The sequence below is a fragment of the Crassostrea angulata genome, chromosome 7, assembly GCF_025612915.1.
Source record: "Crassostrea angulata isolate pt1a10 chromosome 7, ASM2561291v2, whole genome shotgun sequence".
NCBI lineage: Eukaryota > Metazoa > Mollusca > Bivalvia > Ostreida > Ostreidae > Magallana > Magallana angulata.
The window spans coordinates 58,759,342-58,775,182 of record NC_069117.1 but is presented as its reverse complement, the minus strand read 5'-3'; the positions used below and the strand labels follow the sequence as shown (position 1 = coordinate 58,775,182).

Genomic DNA, 15,841 nt, shown 5'->3' with positions numbered 1-15,841 from the left:
TACCACCTTTAATACTATTTAGTTAAAAATTATCAAAGTTTTCCAACTTAAAAATTTGATAGTTTTCTATATCATTATACACGGCTCTTCTTCTACAGGAGATCAATACAGTCTCAAAGGGCCTGGACGATCCAGCCATCTTAATATTTAGTATTTTATAAGTGGTTTTATTTTAAAGAAAAAAAAGTACATGACCCTATAAAGTAATGTTAACATTTATTTTTCACACGAAGGATCATCTTCGCTAGCGAAGTGTTACGAACCGCTCTTCTCCCTTGGCTAGTGAAGATGACGATGGATAAAATAAATGAACTTGAGGACATTGGTTTTATGTTTTTATCACTAATGCAGACATACATAAAATCAAAATAAAGTAGATTTTAGACAATCAATGACGTCCACTCGTGTTGTTTGCTGATCTTTTCCCGATCGTACCCCCACCTGGATTCCTGAAACAAAAATTGAATACAGGGTTAGGCAATAATTGACGGTAATGATGTCAGTCCACAGGCGAGTCATACGGCTTCGGGGCTCTCTAGAGACGTGTGATCAAGTTCGAATCCCGTCTTCGACAAAAGACAACCTGTCGCAACGTTCATACAATTTTTCACGTAAAAACCTGAAGTAGTTACGCAGGATCGGGTAAGAAGAATAACAAGTAACCTTAATTATTATCAGCTTGAACTCCTACGTGTACTTTAGCCGACTTATTGCATGACCATGTTACGAACAATCAATGAAATATACTTACGAGTCCATGCATTGCTGCATAAGACAGACCTCAAACTCAAAAATCCTGTCCCTGGAAAGAAAATCATTTGTAACTTATACAAGCATAAACCACAATTCTATTTACTCCTTATCAATACTTTCTTTGCAAAAGAGCTTACTCTGGTCCGTTGCTATGGATACTGATCATGCCTCGCATCACGTGACCAGCTGGTACTGTGTAGTCCAAATCTCCGTCATAACTATTGACCCAGCCACTGTAGAAGCAGTTGTACAGACACATTCCTGTGATGTGAACGAAATAAACAGTCAATTATTTAGAATTTACTGTTGAAAATTGGAAATATTGATTGGTTCTGATCAAAACCTGGTTTTTCACAACAGTAGAAACGGAAGCGTCTGTCCTCTGGTCCGTTGTCATGGTAACTACCGACGCCATCCATAACACCGCCATTGGGACACTGGAACACGACTGGTTGGTCGAAATCATTCACGTAATCTACACAAAGATAAAAATCCGAAGTCATCTTGAACCTTAAGGAGGTAGGCACCTGAAATAGAACCATTTTAACAAGACCTTGTACTTTCAGTAGGATGTAACGATCTATTTCTTGCGTCAAAATATGTTAAAATGACGCTGTTTTCAAGCGAAATATACACCGATTACGTAGTCTTTGCTCAAAAGCCAGACAAATCGTGTTGATTTCAAAGAGCCATGCCTGAGTGGCCTACAATGAAATAGACAGGCCTTCGTCATATTGCCGTTTGACACAATAACCTACAGTCCAAGCTCTTGCTAAAATGGTTCTAATAGTAATGTAACGTTTCAATGGGATTCGGCTGCTCTGCCTGAGCAAATCAATACTACTATATTAATATAATAGACTCGAATTTTTGGTCTTTAATACCGAGAAATCGGAAGAATACTGTCTTTTGTTTTATATATTTTAAACCTCATTGGTACTTGAAGATAACCAATTTATTTTTATTTTTTTCTCAGTTAAGCTTCGCTAATTAATAACCAACGAAAATTCCTCAAAAAATCCCGGAAATCACCTGGATTTTTTGGATTTTACAAACTTGCGCTTGCGCAATACATTCACGCTAACGGGATCTTTAGTTTATGTTTCCACAATATCACATCTGCATGAACAGAAATGATAATACAAATACGGGTAAATTTTCATTGGACTTTTGCTATATATTCTGTTTATATATATTACAGCGAATTACAGAATACCGGTAGAGTTTTCAATAGCTTGTTGGATTGCTCAATAGGGTATTCAATTTGGTCAGCAAGGTATCACATCAGGTTTAAATCTAGGTCATGTGGTTACCCAAGTGTAGATTGTTATTTTGCACTCAACCAATTCATTTGGCACAAAGAAAACCTCTAGAACACTCTCTCCTATTGTTAGCTATTCTATTCATAGACCTTTAAACAGAATGTTCACCTAAACAGCACTGGATTCTATAGAGCATCAATTCTGCTTGGAGTAATTTGAATTTTGTTTTTCAAAAAATGTAATTCAAAAGGCAGTTCTGAAGAAACAAACAAAAGAGACAAGCATAACTTAAAAAAGGAGGTATTTTTCACTGCAAAAAATCATTAAACATTTTGGTTCCCTGATTTCTGGTGCATCTTACAGCACTAGGTCTAATATTTTTTTTTGTGCTGACTGCTTAATTAGTTCAGACTTTTATAGCAGTAATGTAGGATAACAGAGAGAAACAAAAAGGCCCAAAACGTGCAAATGTTAACCAGATTAACTCACTCTATTGCTGTCATACCTGAGTAATCACATGACCTAGATTTAAACCTAATGTGATACCTTGCTGACCAAATTGAATACCCTATTGATCAATCTAGCAAGCTATTGAAAACTCTACTGGTATTCTGTAATTCGCTGTAATGATTTCTTATAAGAGAAAGAATATACATTTTAACTAAGTACTTACTTTTGTCTTCGTGTTGACAAAAAATATTTGATTAAATGCAGAAAAATTACATTATATTTGTTAGGCGAGTGAAGGTAGAATATGTTTTATCGTAAAAATGAATAATGTCCTACGGACCCTGTTTTATAAAGAAAATACGTGCACTTTGGTGAAAAGATTTTGAATTCTTCCATTCTATGGATTAAATTTTTTAGTTGATCGAAAGGTATTTGCAGTCTCAAAAAGGTTTGTTGTGATGAATTTGATTGTTATTTTCAGGGCAACTTCATTAACTTTCTTCAAAATCGTTTTTGGAGCAATTCTGCAATTTTCTGCTACATTACGGGTATAAGGGAGGCATTCTAACTGTGGTGAGGGCCTTTCCCGAGACACAGATTATTCAAACTAAGGAAAGTGTAATGAAGTTAATAGCATGATCGTTATGTAAAAGTCAATAATAAGGTGTGTCGATGTACCTATTTCGTAAATGTCCGAAAAGCAATGTCAACCCGTGCACGCACGGGCCAAAGTCTAGTCAATGCGTGAATTAAATAATCTATTTCCTCAATCATGGATTTTAATTTGAAATATGTACAAGTATTATCCCCCGGTTCTCTGTGGCGCATGCACTTCAAATGACGATTGCGTATGTGCTGCTCGAAGACAGGAGCGCATGCGCCGTTCCGGGACTGTAGCGTACTAACCACAGTCAATGAGACAATCTGTATATTTATTAATCCAAATATACATCTATAGTCTCGAAAGCCTATTACAGGCACGTAAGACCATAGACACTACTAGTTTCTTTTTGGAAAAATCTACTGACCCATCATTTTCTATAATATTCTCAAAAAACCCTTGTCTTTTGGGGGAACTGTCAAAGAAAATAAACACTGAATTAAGGACATCTATCATATTCCTTACAAGAGGTAATTTGCAGGCTGAAGCAACGCTCAGATTCAACACATGACTCCGACAATGTGTAAACAAAGCTAATTGGTTTAGAGACTTCATTCGTCCCTGACACCCCCGTTTTTCCGATGCCATTGCTGCTGCACCATCGTATGCTTGCCCTCGCATGTTCTCAATTGGAATTGCAAGCGAGCGGAGGATTTCAATGAGTTTATCAGCAATTGCTTCCCCTGTAGTTCTGCCTATATTTGAAAAGTCAAGGAATTCCTCCTTAATGGTGGCAGGGTTTTCTCTAGTATCTAGAAATCTGAGACACAAGACTAAAACTTCTTTGTTAGCATATTTGTCTGTTACCTCATCGGCTATGATGGAATAAAAACCCCTCCCTTGTAGACCCTTCAAAATTTTACCTGTGATGTGATTTCCTATGAGTTGGATAACCTCATTTTGAATGGTTTTGCTGGTGTATAAGGCATTCTTTTTTGCTGTTTGTAGATGAGACATGAGCTGCTCATCATGCTTTGCCAACAGCTGTAATATTGCCAGGAAATTACCTTTATTTGAAGAATCACTTGTACTATCATCTCTGTGTCCTCGCAGAGGAATATTTTGTTTCCCACACAGAATGACCGCATCTACTATTTTCTCAAGCAACCTAATGTTGTGCTGATACTGTGTCTGATTTTGCTGATTTAGTTTATACGGAAGAGACGAAGATGGCACTTCGGATGTCATCTTGGTTGTGTGATAAACAGATTTGGCATTCTTGTGGTGTTCTGAATTTTGATGCTTTAAAAGGGCAGATGTTTTTCCAAGGGCTTTTTTATACGCAGTAAAAGGTTGCGTAACAAACGCATTTTGATGTTGGACATCTGATTGAGGGAACATGACACAAAACTTGCATAGACCGCCATTTAACAGTTTGCTAAAGGTCAACTATGGAAACTGATTCATCCAAGAAGATTGAAATGATAAAGTCTTCTTTAGTTCACCTGTATTCGTTGTTTGAGCACGACCTGTTTTTAACTTGGCGATATCGTCTGGCAAGGGCTGATTCTGAATATAACTTATCTTTTCAGCTGAGGACATTGTGTTCAACTTTATTGCACCTGTGACAATTTTACCAAGATCAGAAAAACCTGAATCGTCAATAGATGTTTTATCTTTATCAATTTCATCTTCTGTTGTCTGAATAAATTCATTGTCATCAGATTTTTTATTTGCTTTATCATTTTGTGAGCCCAAGGTGATCTCCGGGGTATCATCTAAGTCAATACAAAGTTTTGACTTTTTAGGAGCAGGCTCCTTCATTTCATTGGTTTGGACATCTGTAGGTAAAACTGAGAAACAAACAACAAAATGATTTGGTGACCAATTGATTGGATTGCTATTTTCAGTGTGTGACCACATGATGTAGATGGGGGAACCTTGACGTACCTTTTCATCTGATAATGGCCTTATTTCTTGATGAAAATAATGTCTGTTTACAGCAACATTTTGTATTGTTGGGTAGATGCTATATATTGGATGATTCAGAGCATTTGCCACTGCGAAGAAATGAATTAAAGAACAATATTCCCCTGATTTGATTGAACTTAGAGTTTCATTCTGAATAGACTTGAGAAAATTCCCCGGAACAAGTGATCTGTCCGATACTGACGTCTCCACAACATATTGCACACTTGGAGGATTAGAACACATCTTGTCGTAAGTTGCCTGTGACGCATATTTTCTCGTATTTTTTACCAGTTCTAATACAGTCATGACTCGAAGTTCAGTATGTCTCCCTTCATGACCAAAAATGGCTTTAGAGAGGGCCCTATAGAAGCAATTGCCATCCCCATACACTTTCAAAGGACAAATATTTTCTGGGCCATCTGCTGGATAAATCGCTTCGGCAATGTTGTCCACATTACCGTCTCTGGGCAATACATCGGACCTCATTTTACTCAGATCATAGGTGTAGTCTTTCTTCAAACTTGTGTATCTCAAAGATACATCGAACTGCAAGGCTTGCCAGCCTTTTGCTGCTGCTTTCAGCAAGGTGGCTTGCAAAAGATCAAAATCCCTTTCACCCATAAATGACATGATATATTTTCATCTATAACTAAACTACAAGCAAGCGTTAAACATGGAAGGAAATGATAATCAAGATTATTTTGAGAGAACTATTATTCAAATAATTGGAATCAGTTACCGAATAACAGAATTCGAGAGACAGCCTGTCACACTGAGTCTGAAGCAGAGCTATAATACAGCCGATGACTTCGTTAATGACGATGCATTAGCATTATGACAAGATTGTGACGTCAATGACTCGTAATAGGACATTAAACAAATCGTACCTTTTTAAATTCGTTTCGAAACCCGAATAACATTTGTGATTTTGATTCTAATCACGCAATAATAAGATTTGATTACAATACAAAAAAAAGTTAATTCAGAAATATCTATAACATAACAGTCGAGTCATTTTTCTTATAAATTGTTTTATTGTATTTTTTTCTTTGAAAATTCCAGGGGGGGGGGGGGGGGGTCCGGACCCCCCCGACCCCCCCTCTAGATCCGCGCATGGACAGGTTAATTTTACCGACCTTTATTTCTTCCCTGGCTTTAACGTGTTGCTGCTTCGGCCGTCAAACACAGACTCTCCGATCCTACTCCGGTTTTCTCCGCTTATATATCCATCGGGTATCACGTGACCAGCTGAGGATCGAATGATCAATCGCAACTTCTCGGGCCTTTCCGGCAAGCTCGGAAAAACACCTCGAATGTAGGCCTATTACCTAGGCGTCCATGACAACCCCCCTTTTTATAAAACTTGATATAAATACAACACATTAATTTTTATGATCTGTTGAGATGCAAGCTAGACTTCATTAGTGTAAATGATTTACCGTAAAATATAACACAGAAGCGACTTATAAGGCTTTCTAGCCTTATTTTAATGGGAATCGACTCTATTTTGTATAAAATTCTAACATCCGGTGATGTTAATACATTCGAGGTGGGTTTTTTTCCGAGCTTGCCGGAAAGGCCCGAGAAGTTGCGATTGATCGAATGATATGCGTTCATGAAACCGGAAGTTAGTCAGCACATTTCTACCACAGGGAACCGAACGGATATTTTCGATTTTGTTTCATGGACTTAAGGTGGCTCTATACACCCACAGTTTATTCCAATTTTCAATAGAAGACCACAAAACATATACTTATATAATATTAAAATGACGATAGGGATAATTTAGGTATTTTTAAAGAATTTTTTAATGTTTATTCGAGTTTTTGTAAAATATTTTTTAAAAAGACAGCTATCAACAAATTGAGAGAAATTATTTTGTCATATGATGGATATTTCATATAAATATAACACTTCTTAACATTCAAAGATGTTATTATTGCAATTTTTTTTAGTATTTCCCCAAAACATATTTTTTTCATATTTTCTTACTCTGTTGACAAATCATCTGAAAAAGTTGCTTGATGTTATAAGAAAATGTATTTTAATAAATGTGACATAAAAAATTAAATGAAAACCATTGCAAATAAACACAAAAAATATTTTAAATTGTATTTGGTATGAAAGTTCCTCATGTAAGGGTTATCGTTCCTAAGTCCCAAGGCCCAAACACCTTGGGGATTTTTCATTTCTGAGTTGAAGAAAATTTCCTAAATATAATGTTGGAACGATAACTACATACATATTTCATTATAGAATTTGCCCTGTATAAGTGAAGATATTCGCTTTAATGCAAAACTAAGTCAAATAAATAAAGGGGAACATTGACTAGGCTAATAGGATTTATGTATCCCAACCTGAGAGAAATTCAAAGCGACCCTCTCATCCCCGTTAGGTGTCGATATTAATGTGCATTAAAGTATATTATAATTGAATTATTTTCACCTGTTTAGAAATTTCTTTCACGGTATTCAACCAAAAAATACGTTTTAGAAATTTTTGGAAAGTTAAAAAATGTATTGTTTCCAACGGGAATCGAACTCATGACCTACTGGTTTGTAGTGAACCCACTAACCCACTGCGCTACGGTGTAACATATCGAAGATGCTAAAGAAACTCTTTAAAAATTTATTGATTTTATTGTTTATTTCGATAAATAATACCACACAACGTGAAGGAGTCACATACCACATTACTGTTCCAATTATCAAATTAAATCTATCCATTTAACATTTTTTTCAAAATAGCGGTTCCCATACAACTCACCTCAGTTTAAATCAGCCAGTACCGGAAATACATGTTTCCATATTTACTTTTTTGCGTACTGCGTCATCAAAAAGTGGTGTATAGAGCCACCTTAATTTTTTTTAACTTCTATGAATTCAAATATAAGCTAACTACAATGTATGCCAAAATATATCGATAGAAATATCAAAATATTGTTTAGATGTCTTTTTAGAACATCATGAATATATCATGATACACAAACTATCTAGAAGTTTGGTCTGCGCTGAAAATTAGGATTACTCTAAAACTAGTGAGTTATGAAAATTGTTCATTTCCTTCTTAAAATCTTTCCACCACAAAATATAGTCTTTAACTAAACTCTGTAAAAATGTATTTTTTTTAAAAATCAATTTTATTTAATGATGTTTATTTGGCATTGTAGAATATAAATATACTATTAGAATTGATATGTGATGCAGAATTTTCAGACTAGAGGTGACCAAAATGGCTACCAAAATCCTAAGGAGCGAACAATTTTAACATGACTTTTTACCATAGAAATAAGATGAATGTTTTTGTGTTATTTTTTAGTTACCGGTATTTTCTAATTTGATTAAACTGCCGAGGAACATTTTCTTAAGAAATCATTTTTGAATGGATATCGGGATATAAATTCAGGTTGGTCACGTGATCAAGATTTGATCACGTACCAAACCGTATTTATTCAAGAAATGAACTCAATGTCTACTCAAGTTATACGAGTATAACCTGGGTTGGGGAAGTTTACGCTTTATAATCAGCAAATAAAACTTCGTATAACAAAAAACAGATGGTTTTTTTCTTTGTGCCTAAATTGTGTTTTCATTACGATATTAAGTGCAAGTGTAAATATTTGTAATGAAAAATACCTGACCAGAAACAGCTTTCCGTGCCTTCAGTGTACTTAGTGCACTGGAAGTCGAACTTGCGATCCTCTGGCCCGTTGTCATGGTGACTTACCACCCGGTTGATTGACTGATGTGAGGGGCACGTGAATGTGAAAGGTTTGTCATAGTCATTGACCCAGGACTCCACCCCAAGGAAGAGGGATAAGGCGACGACAACTGTATAAAGAGGCGATGGATTTACACGTGTCAAAATTATGGTCACTGTCCACAATGAGTGAGAGACTTACCTCTGACTTCCAGCATGGTCATGTCTACTGATAACGGCGATAAGGTTTTTTTTCTTAAATACTGTGTACAACTTTTGGGCAAATAGAAGACATTATCATTTGAACTTATGACATAAATATGGCCGAATAAACCCAGAAATGGAACAAGAACAGAGTAATCTTGAGGCATAAATAAGGACCCCCCCCCCCCACACACACACACCCCACACTCAAAGACTACTAGATATAAGAAGAATAAAAAGACTATGGAGCAAATGAATTTTATTTCCAAAAAGCATCATTTTACAATAACTGTTTCTCCAGGATTTCCCCTGTAAAAACCCAAAAGGTGGTGTATTAATGCATAAAACAAAGCCATATTACTGTATATCAATGCATGCCTCTAAGCGTGAACTTACGTATCCAAGCACTGCTGCATACGGCAGACATCAAAATCAAATACTCTGTCCCTACAAAACATGTATACAAAAGTTTCTGTAGGCTGCCTTCATGTCAGTTAAACCAATTACAGCCTCATTCTGGACACACATATTCGTGATGGTTGTCATGGACGCTTGTCCAGCCTCGCATCACGTGACCGTCTGGTACTGTATAGTCCAAGTCGCCATCGTATTGGTTGACCAGGCCAGAGTAGTAGCAATTGAAGAGACAATTCCCTAACGTGAAGGGAAAATGTTTAAAACAAACACATATTGAAAAGGTGATTCTTTGAACATAAATGCAAAACAAGGCTAATCAATGAATTTTGAGTTCTTATGTCAACCGAACTGGCGGAATGCAATTTAGAGTTTTAAAAATCAAAAGAAATAATAGATAAAGGGTCTTGCTTCAGGGATAATTATAGATTTAAGAGATATACTACAGCAGGTTCATTTCACAGAAAGAAGCGAGGCGTTAGTTTTAAGCTTGAATATTGGCAGAGCATTTTTAGAACGTTAAACGTTGACAGTAACAAATAATTTTCAATGCTGTTGCCATCTGTCCAATAGCAGCTATCAAATTTTGAATCTTCATGGTTACTACACGTAAAATCGAACACTCGGTCCTCTCTGTGGTTGTCATGGTGACTGACTACCCGCTGAATGGATTGGTGTTGAGGACAAGTGAAAGTGAAAGGGTGGTCGTAGTCATTGACCTATGAATGCACGCACACCAGCAGGTGAGGGAGAGCTGTAATTGGAGGACTTGATACTAATGATTCTATCGGTACTTCTACAGAACTGTTACGTACTAAAATATAAGGAAATATGGAATAACCCCGGAATATGTCGAAATTTTACTTTATTGAAACAAACTAAATTACCTGCGAACAACAGTATGTCTCCGAGCAGTTACATTAATATCGACAGATGTCCCATACCACCTTTAATACTATTTAGTTAAAAAATATCAAAGTATTCCAACTTAAAAATTTGATAGTTTTCTATATCGTTATACACGGCTCTTCAATGAAGTCTCAAAGGGCCTGGACGATCCAGCCATCTTAATAATTAGTATTTTAAAAGTGGTTTTATTTTAAAGAATGAAAATATACATGACCCTCTAAAGTATTGTTCACATTTATTGTTCACACGAAGATTCATCTTCGCTAGCCAAGGGTTAACTTTACGATCCACTTCTCTCCCTTGGCTATGGCTATAGCAAAGATGACGTTGGATTAAAAAAAATGGAACTTCAGGGCATTGGTATACGTTTATATCATTAATCCATATATATATATAAAACCAAAATAAAGTAGATTTTAGACAATCAATGACGTCCACTCGTGTTGTTTGCTGATCTTTTCCCGATCGTACCCCCACCTGGATTCCTGAAACAAAAATCGAATACTGGGTTAGGCAATAATTGACGGTAATGGTATCCATGGTCATGTCGTCCACAGGCGAGCCATACGGCATCAGAGCTCTCTAAAGACGTGGATCAGGTTCGAATCCCGTGTTTATACATTTTTTTACGTAAAATCTATGTAGTTAGGAAGGATAGGATAAGAAGAATGACCAGTAACCTTTATTATTACCAGCTTGAACTCCTATTTTAGCCGACAATGTTACGAACAATCAATGAAATATACTTACGAGTCCGTGCATTGCTGCATAAGACAGACCTCAAAATCAAAAATTCTGTCCCTGGAAAGAAAATCATTTGTAACTTATACAGGCATAAACCACAATTCTATTTACCGCTTATCAGTACTTTGCTAAAGAACATACTCGGCCCCGTTGTCATGGATACTGATCATGCCCCTCATCACGTGACCAGCTGGTACTGTGTAGTCCAAATCTCCGTCGTAACTATTGACCCAGCCACTGTAGAAGCAGTTGTACAGACACATTCCTGTAATGTGAACGACATAAACAGTCAATTACTTAATAGATTTAGTGTTGGAAATTAGATATATTGATTGTTTCTGATTAAAACCTGGTTTTTCACAACAGTAGAAACGGAAGCGTCTGTCCTCTGATCCGTTGTCATGGTAACTACCGACGCCATCCATAACGCCACCATTCGGGCACTGGAAAGCGACTGGTTGGTCAAAGTTATTCGCGTACTCTACCAAAAAAAAATAATCCGAATAGGTTACAATTCACACAGATTGAACCTATCGCTTTTAATAAACAATTTTGAATCATGTTTAATTTATTTAGCTTAAAGAGGCCGGGTCTAATTTGTTCTGCCCTAAATTTTTGAATGAAATTTTTTACATGAATTTCTACTGATATTATTTTTTTTTTAAGATTAAAAAATAAGAGATTTAGGCTTGCTGAACCCTCTTCACGTTTTCGACCCGAGCCCAAAAATAGCTTAAACTTCGAGACATTTATGTTTATTCCACAATATAAAATCAATTTTACGCATCAAACGAGCTATTTTCAAAAAAAATTTCGCTGAATATCTGCTGTTGAAACTATCACGCCATGGCGTTAACCAAGCAAAAAGACAATACAAATGAAACGCTGCGCAAAAGCGTGCGTATTCGATCTGTACTCGGCCTCGTTAAACTAAATAACAATGAAAATGAAATGAGCAAAATTCACATGTCTGATAAAATAGAAGAAACTGGCCATTTTGCATCTTAGAACTTTTGAAGAGTTACATGTATCTCTCTTTGAAGAAAAAAAGAAAATTGTAAGTTTGTAAAAATATCTGTGGATAAATGGTTGACTTCATTTTAGTTCATATTTCGATGAAAAGGAAAGATTATGCATATATTCACCAAGAGATTTGTATGAATTTCAAGCTACTTTTTACAATATCTTAAAGTGGCTAACTACACCTGGAAAAAGTTGCTGAAATCTGCATAAAATTATTGATTATGTAGGATAGCATGAGTATATAAGTCAAATTGGTGAAAAATATGCAAGTTGGGATAAAAATGTTGATTTTTGAAAATTAATGCAATAATTAAAATATAAACAAAAGCCCGAGGTATATTTGAAATCATGATCTGCAGTTCATAAGACCGATACTTAAATGACTGAGCTATGATGATTGACAACTAATTGGAATGGTTCAAACAGTTTAACAAAACACTTAAATCGCTATCTTATGTCGTATTGTCTTTAAAAATATTAGTCTTGAAGTAGTGAGACACCTTATTCATGTGTTGCACATAGACTTCAATGTAAAGTTCGTTTAATTGGACTGTAATCAAAATTTTGAAAATTTCTTTGGTGGAGCATTTTTGGGAGTTGATTTTAATCAACTCTGCTATGCACTTACTCGGGCAAAGCGAAAGTGAAACAGTGTTTGGACCTAAGCACAAATCAATACCGCTGACAACACTTAGTTCTTGAAAATAATCGATAAATTCGATGCTATGTATTTTTAAAAAAAAACTTATTTATTAATACCATGAAAATAGTAAGATTTTAAATTGTACAAACAGTTTAGATATTTTTAAAAGTCGTATGTATTCCTACGCTAGAGTTCAAAGTAGTCTCGTTCAACCAGACGCTAGTCTGTCTCCGTTAATATCCGACAAAACAGAGTCTCTCTTGCTTGTTGGAGATAAATGGAGACAGCCGAGCATTTGGTTGAACAAGATAGAGTTCAATCCTGCCTGAATCCATACAATTTCTCAGAAATATTTCGATTACTGATACTTCTTGCCATGCAAAATCACATATCGTTGATTTTGAATAAATGATAATCGATAAAATCAAATCCTGTCGGTACTTCAGTACTTTGATTATTTAATAACACCTTCAAAATGATATCATGGTTACATGTAGGTGTATCAGACCATTTATCTATTATATAGATACAAAATGTGGTCTTTATACATAGAACACCTTATGTCTTTTTACCCTTAGGGATGAGATGAATGTTACTGTCCATAATTACCGGTATTTTCTAATTTGATTAAATTGCCGCCAAAATTTTCGTGTAACGAAGCATACCTGACCAGAAACAACTTTCCGTGCCTTCAGTGTACTTAGTGCACTGGAAGTCGAACTTGCGATCCTCTGGCCCGTTGTCATGGTGACTTACCACCCGGTTGATTGACTGATGTGAGGGGCACGTGAATGTGAAAGGTTTGTCATAGTCATTAACCCAGGACTCCACCCCAAGGAACAGGGATAAGGCGACGACAACTGTATAAAGAGGCGATGGATTTACACGTGTCAAAATTATGGTCACTGTCCACAATGAGTGAGAGACTTACCTCCGACTTCCAGCATGGCCATGTCTACTGATAACGGCGATAAGGTGTTTTTTCTTAAATACCGTGTACAACTTTAGGGCAAATAGAAGACATTATCATTTGAACTTATGACATAAATATGGCCGAATAAACCCAGTAATGGAACAAGAACAGAGTAATCTTGACCCCCACACACCCACACTCAAAGACTACTAGATGTAAGTAGGATAAAAGATAAAAAGACTATGGAGCAAATGAATTTTATTTCCACAAAGCATCATTTTCCAATGACTGTTTCTCCAGGATTTCCCCTGTAAAAACCCAAAAGGTGGTGTATTAATGCATAAAACAAAGCCATATTACCGTATATCAATACATGACTCTAAGCTTGAACTTACGTCTCCAAGCACTGCTGCATACGACAGACATCAAAATCAAATACTCTGTCCCTACAAAACATGTATACAAAAGTTTCTGTAGGCTGCCTTCATGTCAGTTAAACCAATTACAGCCTCGTTCTGGACATACATACTCGTGATGGTTGTCATGGACGCTTGTCCAGCCTCGCATCACGTGACCGTCTGGTACTGTATAGTCCAAGTCGCCATCGTATTGGTTGACCAGGCCAGAGTAGTAGCAATTGAAGAGACAATTCCCTAACGTGAAGGGAAAATGTTTAAAACAAACACATATTGAAATAGTGATTCTTTGAACATAAATGCAAAACAAGGCTAATCAATGAATTTTGAGTTCTTATGTCAACCGAACTGGCAGAATGCAATTTAGAGTTTTAAAAATCAAAAGAAATAATAGATAAAGGGTCTTGCTTCAGGGATAATTATAAATTTAAGAGATATACTACAGCAGGTTCATTTCACAGAAAGATGCGAGGCTTTAGTTTTAAGCTTGAATATTGGCAGAGCATTTTTAGAACGTTAAACGTTGACAATAACAAATAATTTTCAATGCTGTTGACATCTATAAGTTCTAGAACCTGGACTTTCACAGCAGTAGAATCTGAAGCGTCTATCCTCTTTGTGGTTGTCATGGTAACTGCTGACCCCGTTTAACACACCTCCGTGAGGGCATTGAAATATTACAGGTTGGTCAAAGTCATTCACGTACTCTAAACAAAGAGCATAAATACCAAAATCTTATTGCCTGTTCCATCAAAGATTAAACTGTTGACATATACAGCTGATACTGACGGATATACCTGTCCAATAGCAGCTATCAAATTTTGAATCCTCATAGTTACTACACGTAAAATCGAACACTCGGTCCTCTCTGTGGTTGTCATGGTGACTGACTACCCGCTGAATGGATTGGTGTTGAGGACAAGTGAAAGTGAAAGGGTGGTCGTAGTCATTGACCCATGAATGCACGCACACCAGCAGGTGAAGGAGAGCTGTAATTGGAGGACTTGATACTAATGATTCTATCGGTACTTCTACAAAACTGTTACGTACTAAGATATAAGGAAATATGCAATAACCCCGGAATATGTCGAAATTTTACTTTACTGAAACAAACGAAAATACCTGCGAACAACAGCATGTCTCCGAACAGTTAGGAGCTTGTTAATCTGATAAGAAGTATTACACTTTGAACAGATATAAAATTATCTAAACCTGTCACGAGAACGTTAAAATTGTCAAGTGTGATTTTTATACATATAATACACCTGCATTTTAGTATTTCTATAACAAGATTTCAAGTGTACAGTGCAGTAAAGGTAGCCAAAACATTTCGTAACAATCATTGAAATATTTCAATATTGTTTTATTGCAGAAAGTACAGGAAGCAACAAGGGAACGGAACTAAGAAAGCTAGGAAACTACACTGTATTGGTAAATATGTAACAGTATTTAACGCAACAGCCTCGTTTTGACACGACGTGGGCAGATGACAAGCCGAACACCCAGACAACCCTTTTGATATATATATATATATACTACATGTAATTTGTCACGACTCAATTCAAACTCTTGAAACATGAAGAAAGTATCACTGTCCGTACATTAGTATTTCGACTGTCAGAATTACTTAATACTTGGTATAGAATGGACCCAAACGGCCAACGAACGAATTCATTGAGTTTATGTCAAGGTGTTGTTGAGACAAAACTCCAAAACTGCTATATCACAGATAATTCAGAGCAAAGGGCTAGAAGGTAAATATCATCAATAGCTTTCCGTTTGTTGCTGAGTTTTTCCTTTACAAATACATGTATATACCCCACGGTGAGTTTTTCCTTT

The 15,841-nt window shown here is 36.2% G+C and overlaps 3 protein-coding genes across 3 annotated transcripts; all 3 read right to left on the bottom strand.

Annotated features, from left to right (window-relative positions):
* Positions 1-314: 314 nt before the first annotated feature.
* LOC128155252 (hemagglutinin/amebocyte aggregation factor-like) lies at positions 315-9,068 on the bottom strand. Its single transcript, XM_052816868.1, has 6 exons — positions 8,939-9,068; positions 8,673-8,867; positions 1,097-1,228; positions 891-1,014; positions 752-802; positions 315-449 (listed from the first exon to the last, which is right to left on the bottom strand). The coding sequence occupies exons 1-6, from the start codon at positions 8,958-8,960 to the stop codon at positions 389-391; spliced, it is 585 nt and encodes a 194-aa protein (XP_052672828.1). The 5' UTR covers positions 8,961-9,068; the 3' UTR covers positions 315-388.
* Positions 9,069-10,615: 1,547 nt separating this feature from the next.
* Positions 10,616-13,752, bottom strand: LOC128155250 (dermatopontin-like). The gene is made up of 6 exons (XM_052816867.1): positions 13,605-13,752; positions 13,339-13,533; positions 11,357-11,488; positions 11,149-11,272; positions 11,014-11,064; positions 10,616-10,748 (listed from the first exon to the last, which is right to left on the bottom strand). The coding sequence occupies exons 1-6, from the start codon at positions 13,624-13,626 to the stop codon at positions 10,688-10,690; spliced, it is 585 nt and encodes a 194-aa protein (XP_052672827.1). The 5' UTR covers positions 13,627-13,752; the 3' UTR covers positions 10,616-10,687.
* A 75-nt stretch (positions 13,753-13,827) lies between these two features.
* On the bottom strand, positions 13,828-15,252 carry LOC128155254 (hemagglutinin/amebocyte aggregation factor-like). Its single transcript, XM_052816869.1, has 6 exons — positions 15,125-15,252; positions 14,800-14,991; positions 14,578-14,709; positions 14,116-14,239; positions 13,982-14,032; positions 13,828-13,894 (listed from the first exon to the last, which is right to left on the bottom strand). Exons 1-6 carry the CDS (start codon positions 15,138-15,140, stop codon positions 13,861-13,863), a joined length of 549 nt encoding a protein of 182 aa, XP_052672829.1. The 5' UTR covers positions 15,141-15,252; the 3' UTR covers positions 13,828-13,860.
* Positions 15,253-15,841: the final 589 nt, after the last annotated feature.